This window comes from Gorilla gorilla, chromosome 16, assembly GCF_029281585.2.
Source record: "Gorilla gorilla gorilla isolate KB3781 chromosome 16, NHGRI_mGorGor1-v2.1_pri, whole genome shotgun sequence".
NCBI classification, from domain to species: Eukaryota; Metazoa; Chordata; class Mammalia; order Primates; family Hominidae; genus Gorilla; species Gorilla gorilla.
The window spans coordinates 65,056,524-65,069,453 of NC_073240.2; the positions used below are offsets into that span (position 1 = coordinate 65,056,524).

General features: G+C 40.4%; 1 protein-coding gene across 20 annotated transcripts in view; it reads right to left on the reverse strand.

Moving 5' to 3' along the window:
- Nucleotides 1-12,930, reverse strand: part of CSNK1G1 (casein kinase 1 gamma 1) — a 180,499-nt gene that overhangs the window by 121,841 nt on the left and 45,728 nt on the right. For 15 of the 20 annotated variants that reach the window (XM_055362551.2, XM_063698617.1, XM_019010527.4 and 12 more), the window contains one exon: nucleotides 8,719-9,123. In XM_055362551.2, coding sequence (XP_055218526.1) covers nucleotides 8,719-8,899 — 181 coding nt within the window. In that variant the 5' untranslated portion in view covers nucleotides 8,900-9,123. Of the gene's footprint in view, nucleotides 1-8,718; nucleotides 9,124-12,188; nucleotides 12,307-12,930 lie in introns of all 20 variants that reach the window. The other 5 variants (XM_055362556.2, XM_055362552.2, XM_055362561.2 and 2 more) reach the window with 1 other exon arrangement.

Consider the following 12,930-nt stretch of genomic DNA (forward strand, 5'->3'; position numbering starts at 1 on the left):
AATAAAATTATATTTCATCTTAAGCCTGCATTCTCTCAGATGATTTTCAAAAATGTTTAAAGCAGCAGAATCATACCTTTCAAACAAAATCTTATTGAACACTCAAATGTATAAAATGTATAAAACAGATAACATGGATAGTTCTGCCTGCTCACTTTTCTTTTCTCATTGACTTGGAGTGGAAAATAATGGATCTAAGACTGTGGGATATAATATGAAATGAACTGCTTTAGATAGTATTCATCTGTAAATTGTTAATAATTACAACTGCCAAAAAAAGAATAGCTAGTAGCAGAAGTTAAAAGTTCCAATAAAAGCAGGGCGCAGTGGCTCACGCCTGTAATCCCAGCACTTTGGGAGGCCGAGGCGGGTGGATCACAAGGTCAGGAGATCGAGACCATCCTGGCTAACATGGTGAAACCTCGTCTCTACTAAAAATACACATATTAAAAAAAAAATTAGTCGGGCATGGTGGCAGGCGTCTGTAGTCCCAGCTACTTGGGAGGCTTAGGCAGGAGAATGGTGTGAACCTGGGAGGCGGAGCTTGCAGTCAGCCAAGATCGAGCCACTGCACTCCAGCCCGGGCAACAGAGCGAGACTCTGTCACAAAAAAAAAAAAAAAAAAAGTTCCAATTTAAGTTCACAAGTGACAGTTCAGTAATTCAGACAAGGAAAGAACAATATGCAGAGCCTGTCATATAAATCCTACATCAATCACAGAAATAAGTGTCTTACTTTAGAAGCCATGCAGGAGTGTCACAGAACAAGCTGCTACCCTTAGCCAATTTATTTACCTTTGTCAGAAGTATCCTGTGTTAATGCATTTTTGCATATTTCATCAGACACCAAAGATGGAAAAGATCAAAAAGGTTAATTTGTTGTGCCTCCATTTTGTTGTATGCAAGTAAAAACATCCTCTTACTCTATCCTACTTCAAAAGGATAATATGAATATTATTAAAATCATATGCCTGTCTCTCTAGTCTAACAGGTCTCCCATAAACATACGTGCACCCCTATGTGGATGTGAAAGAAATATCACCAGCCAGGTGCAGTGGCCCATGCCTGTAATCCCAGCACTTTGGGAAGCCGAGGTGGCTGGATCACTAGCTTAGGAGATAGAGACCATCCTGGCCAACCTGGTGAAACCCTGTCGCTATTAAAAAAATACAAAAAATAATTAGCCGGGCATGGTGGCGGGCACCTGTAATCCCAGCTACTCAGGAGGCTGAGGCAGGAGAACTGCCTGAACCTGGGAGGCAGAGGTTGCAGTGAGCCAATATCACGCCACTGCACTCCAGCCTGGTGACAGAGCGAGACTCCATCTCATAAATAAATAAATAAATAAATATCATCTATCTACTTATTCTTGCAACTAAGAAAAACATCAGCAATTATTTGTACATTGAGGATGTATATTTTCTTAACTCTAGAGGAAAATAATTTTATTTTAATGTTTACATGATTCTTTCCAGGCCTAATTCAGCAGAAGGCTCAAAAGTTTAAAAATGAGAAAGTTCTCACAAGATTCCCCATGTTTTTCAGTTAGTATCAATCTATAAAATCTGTTTTCATCCCATCATGTCCTCCTACCTACACAATCACTATCCATCAATTTTCCCTTCTGTCTTAAATCTTCATAATTCTCCTTTCATTGAGGCAGTACACAAAAGACTCCACAGAAATAATCTTTCCATTGAAAATGAGCAAAGGCCACATAGAAATATTCTTTAAAAAAATAAGCAAATATGTGTAAGTATGTTTAACTTCACCTATGAACACATACACATTTAAGTAATACCATTTTCCCCTATCAGACTGTCATAGATGAAAAGATTCTTGATATTGTTTAAGATTTCTGAAGCACTGGAGGAAATAAGCACAAGGACACACATACACACAAACTGAAACATCTTTTTGGAGGGCAAACTGACAATGTGTAACAAAATTGCAAACGTACATATCCTTTGACACAAAAAGTACGCTTCCAGGATGTAGTCTAAGAAATTAAACCAACTTTAAATACAAGGAGATCGAGTAGACCAGTGCCAGTCCGTGGCCCTGTTAGGAACCAGGCTGCATGGCAGGAGGTGAGCAGTGGGTAAGCAAGCATTACCACCTGAGTGCCACCTGAAAGATCAGTGGCAGCATTAGATTCTCACAGGAGTGCAAACCCTATTACTGTGCATGTGAGGGATCTAGCCTACATCTAATACTTGATGATCTAGGGTGGAACAGTTTCATCCTGAAACCATCCTCCACCCCTGGTACATGGAAAAATTGTCTTCCATGAAATGGGTCCCTGGTGCCAAAAAAGTTGGGGACTGCAGGAGTACTGTATTAATTATAGTATTAAAATACAAAATAATTTGTGTGTATATTGATAATGGCTAAATTGAATACTATAGAAATATTTAAAATTGATGAGATATATTTAGTTGAAACAAGATGTTCATGCTCTGTTAAGCAATAAAAAGAGGCTTTTTTTTTTTGAGATGGAGTCTCACTCTGTCTCCCAGGCTGGAGTGCAGTGGTGCAGTCTCAGCTCACTGCAACCTCCATCTCCCAGGTTCAACTGGTTCTCCTGTCTCAGCCTCCCGAGTAGCTGGGATTACAGGCGTCCGTCACCAAGCCCGGCTAACTCTTTGTATTTTTAGTAGAGATGGGGTTTCACCATGTTGGCCAGGCTGGTCTCAAACTCCTGACCTCAGGTGATCCGTCCACCTCGGCCTCTCAAAGTGCTGGGATTACAGGCATGAGGCACCACGCCCAGCCACAAGAGGAAGCTTAGAGCACAATTTGATTGCATTTCTAAAATATGTCCTAATACACATTTTTGAGCTGTAGAAAATTAAACTATCATTAGTGGTTATCTCCACAGACACCTCTAAAGTAGAATTTAAAAAAATTTTAAGCAATAAGCGTATTTTCTTTTTAAAAAAATTTGCTTTAATGAAATTGTTTTGCTTTGATTACTACTTTTTGCTGATTACAAAATACACATGGCTCATTTAAAAAAGATAGGGAAGGGCCGGGAGTGGTGGCTCATGCCTGTAATCCCAGCACTTTGGGAGGCCAAGGCAGGCAGATCACCTGAGGTCAGGAGTTCAAGACCAGCCTGGCCAACATGGTGAAACCCCGTCTCTACAAAAAATACAAAAAATTAGCTGGGCGTTGTGGCAGGTGCCTGTAATCCCAGCTACTTGGGAGACTGAGGCAGGAGAATCGCTTGAACCCAGGAGGCGGAGGTTGCAGTGAGCCAAGATCGTGCCATTGCACTCCAGCCTGGACAACAAGAGTGAAACTTCGTCTCAAAAAAAAAAAAAAAAAAAAAAGAGGGTCGGGGGTGGCCAGGTGCGATGGCTCATGCCTATAATCCCAGCACTTTGGGAGGCCGAGGTGGGTGGATCACAAGGTCAGGAGATCGAGACTATTCTGGCTAACATGGTGAAACCCCATCTCTAGTCTGGTGTGATTTCTTAATCCCTATCTCAAGCCTAACTTTCTAAGTCTCAGATATGCATTTCTGCATATGTGTCACCCAGTCCTCACATTCACAAACTCTATCTTACCTGCCTTCCCAACCACTCTCCCTAGTCCTATATTTACTATCTCAATTAACTCATTTATGCCTAGTGTTCCATTATTGGAATGCTAGGCTGGTGGGAGTTATTTATATACACTGCTCGAGGTCATCACCAAGGTCTGATTTTTCACAAAAAAATTTGCAGCTTCCGGCATAAATGGGTTTACATCTTCCTCATTTACAAGGTCTCTTCAAGCTGGCACATTTAGTCATCTTTGACTTCTTCCCATCAAATAATTAGTGACTAAATCCTGCCTAAAGTCTATGTCTAAAATTTCTAATTTACCCTGTCCTCTCTCCATCTCACTTCCATTTTCAGAGCTAAGACCAAAGGCCCTGCTACTTCTGACCTGGACAATTCAGCCTTTCTTGAGTACCCATTACATACCACACACAGTGAAAGGAATTAGAATATGAGGACTAAAAAGCAAAGTAATACCCTTACACCTATCTTGGGAGAGAGAAATGGAAAAATAAAGTACAACATGATAAGTATTACAATTAGAGCAAAATCTACAAGATGTCAACTTCTTTCCTATTTGATCTAATCTTACAATACAACCCGAATTCTCTTTCTGGAATATAAACTAGATTATGTCACTCTGTTGTAAAACTCCTGATGATTCGACCCCATTGCCTACAGGATAAAGTCCAAATGCTTTAATATATGCAAACACTTCACAATTTCGTCCCAACTTACCTAAAAGCTTCATTCTATTACTTTTCTTTCACTTCACATCCTATGACCCAGTCATGTATAACTAAATGCTGCTGTGATATGCTGGGCACTTGCACAGTATCTAGTGATTGTGTATCCTCCACAAGCTCTTCTTCCTTATGTTTACCAGCAGAAATCCTGTCCTATCATCAAATCATACCTCCTCTTTGAAGCCTTTATTAACCTTCTCTGCCAATGTAGTTTCTATACAATCTGGTTTTTTGTTTGTTTGAGATAGGATCTCACTCTGTCACCCAGGCTGGAGTGCAGTGATGTGATCTTGGCTCTTGGTAGCATCAAGCTCCCAGGCTCAAGCCACCCTCCCATCTCAGCCTCCCAAGTAGCTAGGACTACAGGTGCATACCACCACACTCAGCTAATTTTTGTATTTTTTGTAGAGACGAGGTTTTGCCACATTGCTCATGTTGGTATTGAAATCCTAAGCTCAAGTCATCTGCCTGCCTTGGCCTCCCAAAGTGCTGGGATTACAGGCATAAGCCACTACACCCAGCCCCCAATCTGCTATATTATCACTTTGTATTGCAATTTGTTTTTCTCTGTCTACCACTAGACTGTGGTATTTGTAGGGACAAAAACTATATCTTCTTATTTCTATCCTTCCCAGAGTCTAGTATCAGTAAATATTCAAGAAATAGTTGTTAAATGTATGATGAAGGCTGGGTGCAGTGGCTCACGCCTGTAATCCTAGCACTTTGGGAGGCTGACGTGGGCAGATCACCTGAGGTCAGGAGTTCGAGACCAGCCTGGCCAACATGGTGAAACCCTGCCTCAACTAAAAATAAAAAATTAGCCGGGCATGGTGGCACATGCCTGTAATCCCAGCTACTTGGGAGGCTGAGACAGGAGAATCACTTGAACCCGGGAGGCAGAGGTTGCAGTGAGCCGAGATTGCACCACTGCACTCTAGCCTGGGCAAAAAGAGCAAAACTCCATCTAAAAAAAAAAAAGAAAACTGTATAATGGGGTGGAAACATTTGCAGAGAACCAAAATGCACTATCGTTACTTTTTTTTTTTTTTTTTTGCTGTTTGGAACCGATAGGTCTACTATCTACCACCACCCCCATATAAACCTGGAGCCCAAAGAAAGTATGCTTTATTTTCCCCCCTCTTCCTATTCATCAGCTTTTTATCCTTCCATCTCATAAATAACAGTAAACAATACAGAAAGAATCCCTGCCCTTTAAAGGGCTTATATTCAAGTAAGGAGAGGCAATTAATAGGGAAACATACAAATGGTCATTTCAGATAGTGATGAATGCAATGAATAAAATAAAGCAGTTTGACGAGACAGGATATGCTGGAAAAGAAACGTGCTATTTTAAATGAGAATGAGGAACAAGTGATAGAATGTTTCTCTGAGAAGGTAAAACATAAGCTGAGGCCTAAAGGATGAGAAACAACCTGCTATGCAAAATTTTAGGGAAATAATTCTGCAAGCAGAAGGAATTGCAAGTGTAAAGGCTCTGAAGCAGAAATGCACACGGTTGGTCAGGTGTGGCGGCTCACATCTGTAATCCCAACACTTTGGAAGGCCAAGGCAGGAGAATCGCTTGAGGCCAGGAGTTCAAGACCAGCCTGCAAAACATCATCTCTACAAAACATTTAAAAATAAAAAAATTAGCTGGGCGTGTTCTTATGCACTAGCTATTAAGGAGGCTGAAGTAGGAGCATCGCTTGAGCCCATGAGTTGGAGGCTGCGTGAGCTATGATCATGCCACTGCACTCCAGGGCGGGTAACAGAGCAAGACCCTGTCTCTCAAAAAAAAAAAAAAAAAAGAAGAAGAAGAAGAAATGCACTTGGCTGTTTGACAGACTGTGTGTCTAGGAAAGGAAATTAGTTTGGAGAAGCAGAGCTTTGTAGGTGGTAGCCATGATGTAGGCCTGACTGCACCTGCCTTGACTTTGGAATTTTGTAGTTTACAATCTTCTCCTCGCTAATATTAGAACAAGAAAATGACGGAATGGAGTATGCAGCCCACTCTATTGTCAGGAAGATGCCAAATAATTCTGAAAGTATCTTTTCTAGATACAAGGCCATAACAGTATGGTCCCAGGGCTAATGAAAACTTGATAAGCAGAGAAGAGTAAAAGCACATGAAAAGAAAGACAAGTTCTTCTGATTACAGGCAAGTCCAAATGAGAAACATCAAAATTATCTCAGATTCAAAGAGGAAACAAAACACAATACTACTCTGAAAACATATATGGGCTATAAATGTATGCTTTTAACTGAATGAATTTTTCCCTTCCCATGTAAACTTATAATACAAATCTAGACTTCAGTGATTAAACAGATTTCCACTTTTAATTCACCAAGGTTTTTCTTCACTTTCACAGAAATGAAACAATTGTCTGATGTTTTGAGAATTCAAAGATTTAGATGCATTAGAAACTGCCTCTTAGCAATCATTTTGTGGATGTTTATGTCATAATTATTTAATCCATCCAAGTAGTACTGTGATGTTACAGTCAATTTATGACATAAAGAAATATTCACAGAACTATTCATTAAAGCAACTCTGTGATTGCTAGAAAGTAAAGCAGTAATTACACATCTTACTCCTATTGTAAGTAGCATCTGCTGGCTTTGGTAACCCGAACACAATTCTAAATATAAAGATCCTTTCATTATCCTAATTAAGTCCTGAATTTCCAGGTTGTCAGCCTTCTAACAGTAAAAATAAATCCATTCTCATCATTCTTAAATTCAAATGGTCTCTGGCTAGTATAGTGATGTTTCTCCAAGGCTCTCTATGGGGGATCAGAGATAAGATTTTGCCCATGTTCTCTATGCAGGACCATCACAAGTAGCAGAGGTGGTCAGGCGCAGTGGCTCAGCCTGTAATCCCAGCACTTTGGGAGGCTGAGGCGGGTGGATCACTTGAGGCCAGGAGGTCAAGACCAGCCTGGCCAATATGGCAAGAGCCCGTCTCCACAAAAATACAAAAAAAAAAAAAAATAAGCTGGGCATGGTGGCACATGCCTGTAAGTCCCACCTACTCTGGAGGATGAGGCACAAGAATCACTTGAACCTGGGAAGAGGAGGTTGCAGTGAGCTGAGATCGCACCACTGCACTCCAGCCTGGGTGACAGAGCAACACTCCATCTCAAAAAGAAAAAGAAGTAGCAGAGGTAACAAACATAATTACATTATGTTCCCACCCTCCCACCATTCCCCCCAAAGGGCCAAAGTTTCTTACAATGAGTCTTCATATTAATCCACAGTCTCAAGAGCTATGAAGGAAAAGAAAACACTTTAGCCTAAAAGATGACCTTTCCACATTCTCCAGGCTAATTTCCAACTTCATATATTTATACGGCCTTTTATTTTCTCTATCCCACTCATCAAGGGAGAGCCACTAAAAAGTATATAAATGGCCGGGCGCGGTGGCTCATGCCTGCAATCCCAGCACTTTGGGAGGCCGAGGCGGGCGGATCATGAAGTCAGAGGATCAAGACCATCCTGGCTAACATGGTGAAACCCTGTCTTCACTAAAAATACAAAAACAAAATTAGCCGGGCATGGTGGCAGATGCCTGTAGTCCCAGCTACTTGGGAGGTTGAGGCAGGAGAATGGCATGAACCCGGGAGGCAGAGCTTGCAGTGAGCCGAGATCGCGCCACTGCACTCCAGCCTGGGCGACAGAGTAAGACTCCATCTCAAAAAAAAAAAATGTTATATATATATATATATATAAATACCCAATGTACCTTCTTCCCGATCTCACATTTTTAGACAGATTAATTTTGTCATTATTTTCCATCTCACCCATAAATTCATAATTGAAATAGAAAATCCATTGCCTTAGTTGGGAAATAAAATTGCCTAACTTCTCCTTGGAGTTCTAACTTAATTCTAATGCTGGAAACTCCAGGAAGAAACGCAAACAAATTATCTTTTGGAAAATTTCTCCAAACAGGATGTATTGTATATCCTTGCAGACTAAGCCTGGGTATTACTGAGTAAGGATTTACTCTTTTCTTTTCAGGGGCAGAGTCTGAATTAAACCAAGGCCTTATGCCCTTCTTAAAAGACCAACAGCATCTGCATCACCTGGAATTTGTAAAAATATGCAGAATTTGGGGCTCCACCTCAGACGTCCTAAATCAGAGTCTGCATTTTACTGATATCCGTATGCAACTCTATGTTCATCAGAAAATCTCAGAACTGGTAGAAAACTTAAAAGCCCATCGCACACACATAAAGAGAGATGAGCCTTGGATAACAAATAATTGATAATGACCATAGTGCCCCTTCACAAATTATTTCTTAACAACAGGTTCTCCTTAAGAAAAATTTCTTGTAAAACTATAAACGGCTTGTCTTGAAACACACCAAAGCTTATCATAGGTATTGTTGTTAGTAGAAGTCACTGACATAACCAAGTGCTTACCTAATCTGAGCTCTCCGAAGTTCCCACACCCTATCTTCTTGCCAACCCTGAAGTTGGGTCCCACCATAAGAACCCCAGAGGATGATGAGGAGCCAGATGGTCGAGAGCAGTGTGCACTCCTTTGTGCCATGGGTTTAGTTGTCCGTTGTCTTTCATCCTTTTCCCTACTAGGATGGTCCATGATCCTACAGGACAGAGTCTCCTATAGTATAGCAAGTAGCTTCAGTATGTATACCTCTCTTCAATACAAAAGTATGTCCAAATAAATTGTAGTCAGAGAAAGGTAAGGAGTTCTTTTAGCACCATATTTGTTTGTAATGTATCTCCAGGAGATGAAAAACCATTTATTTGTTCCCGTAGGAAATGTAGTCACTAGGTCTCAATCTTAGGTAAACATCTTGTAACCTAGGTAAAAATCAAGAAAACATGTAGTTAAAAATTAAATTTTGAAACAAATTCAGAAAGTCACTACCAATTAGAATGAATCCTATCCAAAGGTGAGCAAAATGCATAGCTTCTGAAATGGGTTTTGGTTTTCTATCCTCCAATAGTTTAACCATCTGGATTAGTTATTCACATGGTATCATAAGCTCAGCAGGCTGCAAACCATAGAAGCTAAGGAAACACACAAGCCTTTAATATAGAATGCTTTCTTCTAGTAATGTATCTATGACCAAAAAGAAAGCCATCACTGGCTAACAGAAATACATAGCAGTGCTAAAATCAAGTTAAAGAAACTGAGGATGATTTAATTTTAAGCTCTTCCTTTTAATTTCGCCAAAACTTATAAGAAATTAGACTATTCACTCCCCCATTCCCCTATCCAAGCATTTACCAAGCACTAGCAAGAATTATGTAATCTTCAGTTACCAATCAACACAGACAACCTCTATGAAGGAACTTCCAAAACTCTATTGGTATTAAGTAGTCCTAAAGTTCTGAAAAGCTAAACTTTTGGTGGTTTTTGCTGTATACTGAGTATGCAATGACAGAGTGCCAAAAAGAGATCCTTTGCAGAACCCCAAAGTGAAAATAAAGCAAAAAAAAAAAAAAAATCTTAAGCGTAGCATTCATCTCTACCAGAATTCTGCAGTGTCCAAATTCAGGACTGAGCCCAACACAAATGTTTGCAATGAGATAATTTTGATGCTATATTTGATTATCCATGTGAGTATTCTTAACAAAAAAAAAATACTGCTATCACCAATCACATACTAAACACACACTTATATTTCACTTTCATAAATGTTTTCCTTAAAACTTAAGGGAAAAGAAGGCCAGGTGCGGTGGCTCACGCCTGTAATCCCAGCACTTTGGGAGGCCAAGGCAGGCAGATCACCTGAGGTCAAGAGTTTGAGACCACCTGGCCAACATGGCAAAACCCTGTCTGTACTAAAAATATAAAAATTAGCTGGACGTGGTGGCAGGCACCTGTAATCCCAGCTACTCGGGAGGCTGAGGCAGGAGAATAGCTTGAACCTAGGAGGTGGAGGTGGCAGTGAGCCAAGCTCGTGCTACTGCACTCCCACCCTGAGTGACAGAGTGAGACTCCGTCTCAAAAAAAAAAAAAAAAAAAGAAAGAAAGAAAGAAAGAAAACTTAAGAGAATTGGAACAAATGTCAAATGTTTGGTTATTATCACCAATTATACAACAGAGCGAAGACACCTATACTCTAAACTTCCTGAGGACCTGTAATTCCCTATTAAAGTTAACAGGTAAAAAGCTGTCAGCTGACTGTACAAGTGGGCACATAATCCAATAATACAATCTGTTTGCTTTATTTATTTATTTATTTATTTTTGAGATGGAATTTCGCTCTTGTTGCCTAGGCTGGAGTGCAATGGCGAGATCTCGGCTAGCTGCAACCTCTGCCTCCCAGGTTCACGCGATTCTCCTGCCTCAGCCTCCCAAGTAGCTGGAATTACAGGTGCCTGCTACCACACCCAGCAAATTTTTTGTATTTTTAGTAGAGACGGGGTTTCACCATGTTGGCCAGGCTGGTCTCGAACTCCTGACCTCAGGTGATCCAACCACCTCAGCCTCCCAAAGTGCTGGGATTACAGGCGTGAGCCACCATGCCTGGCCTCTGATTGCTTTATTATAGTTTAAATAAACTGCTTTTCATTTTTGTTTTCTTTGCTTTACAATAGATTTACATTTATAATGTATATTCTGTAAAGGAAAAAAAATCAAAGCGATGAAAGGAGGTCAGCAACTACTGAACTTCCTACATGAACAACATTAAGAATTCATATTTCCTCATTGTTTCTCCTATTTTCAAGTATATCCACTATCCCGGTTATCCTTGTCTTTTACCTAAATCCCTCAAATGATATTAGAGAGAAAAAAATATCATAATTGTTGGGAGTATGTCTATACATGAGACTGTCAACTATACTTCCTTCCATTATAAGTTAATATGAGGACAGAGGCAGAATGTGTCTTGGCCCAATTCAGTCAATTTGTAAGTATTCAATGAACTCACACATTTTCAAAAATTATCACTACAATAGCCTCATTTATAAGATTTGGAAAATATATTACATTGCCTATTTCTCTTCATATTTTTCATTTTTGCTCACTCTGTTTTTTCCAACAGATGGATGTTATTTTTATAATACTTGGCATTAATTTCTTCCATTGCACTTAGACTAGTATAACATTAGATGGAATAATCACACATAGCCCTCATTATCCATGTTTACTTACATGTATGTATTAGAAGAACACACAGTATTTGTCAGGTTAAAAACCCATAGAAGCCAGGTGCAATGGTATGTGCCTATAGTCTCCAGTTACTTGGGAGGCTGAGATGGGAGTACTGCTCAAGCCCATGAGTTCAAGGCTGGAATGTGCTATTATCATGCCAGTAAATAGCCACTGAACTCTAGCCTGGGCAACACAGAAAGACCCTGTCTCTAAAAAAAAAAAAAAAAAAAAAAAATTAAAAATTAAATTTAAAAATATTAAAAATTAAATTTAAAAAAAAAACCCTATAGAAAGCCAAAAATTGGCTGGGCATGGTGGCTCATCCATGTAATCCCAGCACTTTGGGAGGCCAAGGTAGAAGGACTACTTGAGCCTAGAAGTTTGAAATGAACCTGGGCAACATATGGAGACCCCATGTCTACAAAAAATTTAAAAATAAGGGCCGGGCACAGTGGCTCATGCCTATAATCCTGGCACTTTGGGAGGCCAAGGCGGGTGGATCACCTGAGGTCAGGAGTTCAAGACCAGCCTGGCCAATATGACGAAACACCATCTCTACTAAAAACAAAAAAAGTAGCCAGGCGTGGTTGTGCATGCCTGTAATCCCAGCTACTTGGGAGGCTGAGGCAGGAGAATTGCTTGAACCCAGGAGACAGGTTGCATTGAGCTGAGATCATGCCATTGCACCCCAGCCTGGGTGACAAGAGCAAAACCCCGTCGCAAGAAAAAAAAAAAAATAGCTGGGCATGGTGGCGCATACCTGTGGTCCCAGTGACTTGGGGAGGCTGAAGTTGGAGAATTGCTTGAGCCTGGGAGGTTCAAGGATGCAGTGAGCCATGATCGTGCCACTGCACTCCAGTATGGGTGAGAGCAAGGCCCTGTCGGAAAAAAAAAAAAAAAAAAAAAAGCCAAAAATCTCACTCAGCTGGGGAAAAATGTTCATAACACCTACTTGTAGAACAGAACAATCACTTTACTTCCCACAACCATGACAAAAACTGACACTAAAGGTGCTGTGTCAATTTTCTAATCTATGCATGGGACATAAGCATTGTTCAATCTATAATTATGAAAGATGAGGCCAGGAGCAGTGGCTCATGCCTATAATCCTAGTACTTTGGGAGGCCGAGGTGGGCAGATCACCTGAGGTCAGGAGTTCAAAACCAGCCTGGCCAACATTGTGATACCCTGTCTCTACTAAAAATACAAAAAAAATTATGGTGGTAGGCGCCTGTAATCCCAGCTACTTGGGTGGCTGAGGCAGGAGAATCGCTTGAACCTGGGAGGCGGAGGGGGCAGTGGGCTGAGATCACGCCACTGAACTCCAGCCTGGGCAACAAGAGCGAAACTCCACCTCAAAAAAAAAAAAAAAAAAAAAAAAGAAAGAAAATGAAAGATGAATAATATTCAATGCTACTTTATGTGGCATCTCTCATTTAAGAAATTAAAGTTACTAAGTTTTTTAAAATCCTGTTTCTTTATCACTCTCAATTACAACTGCT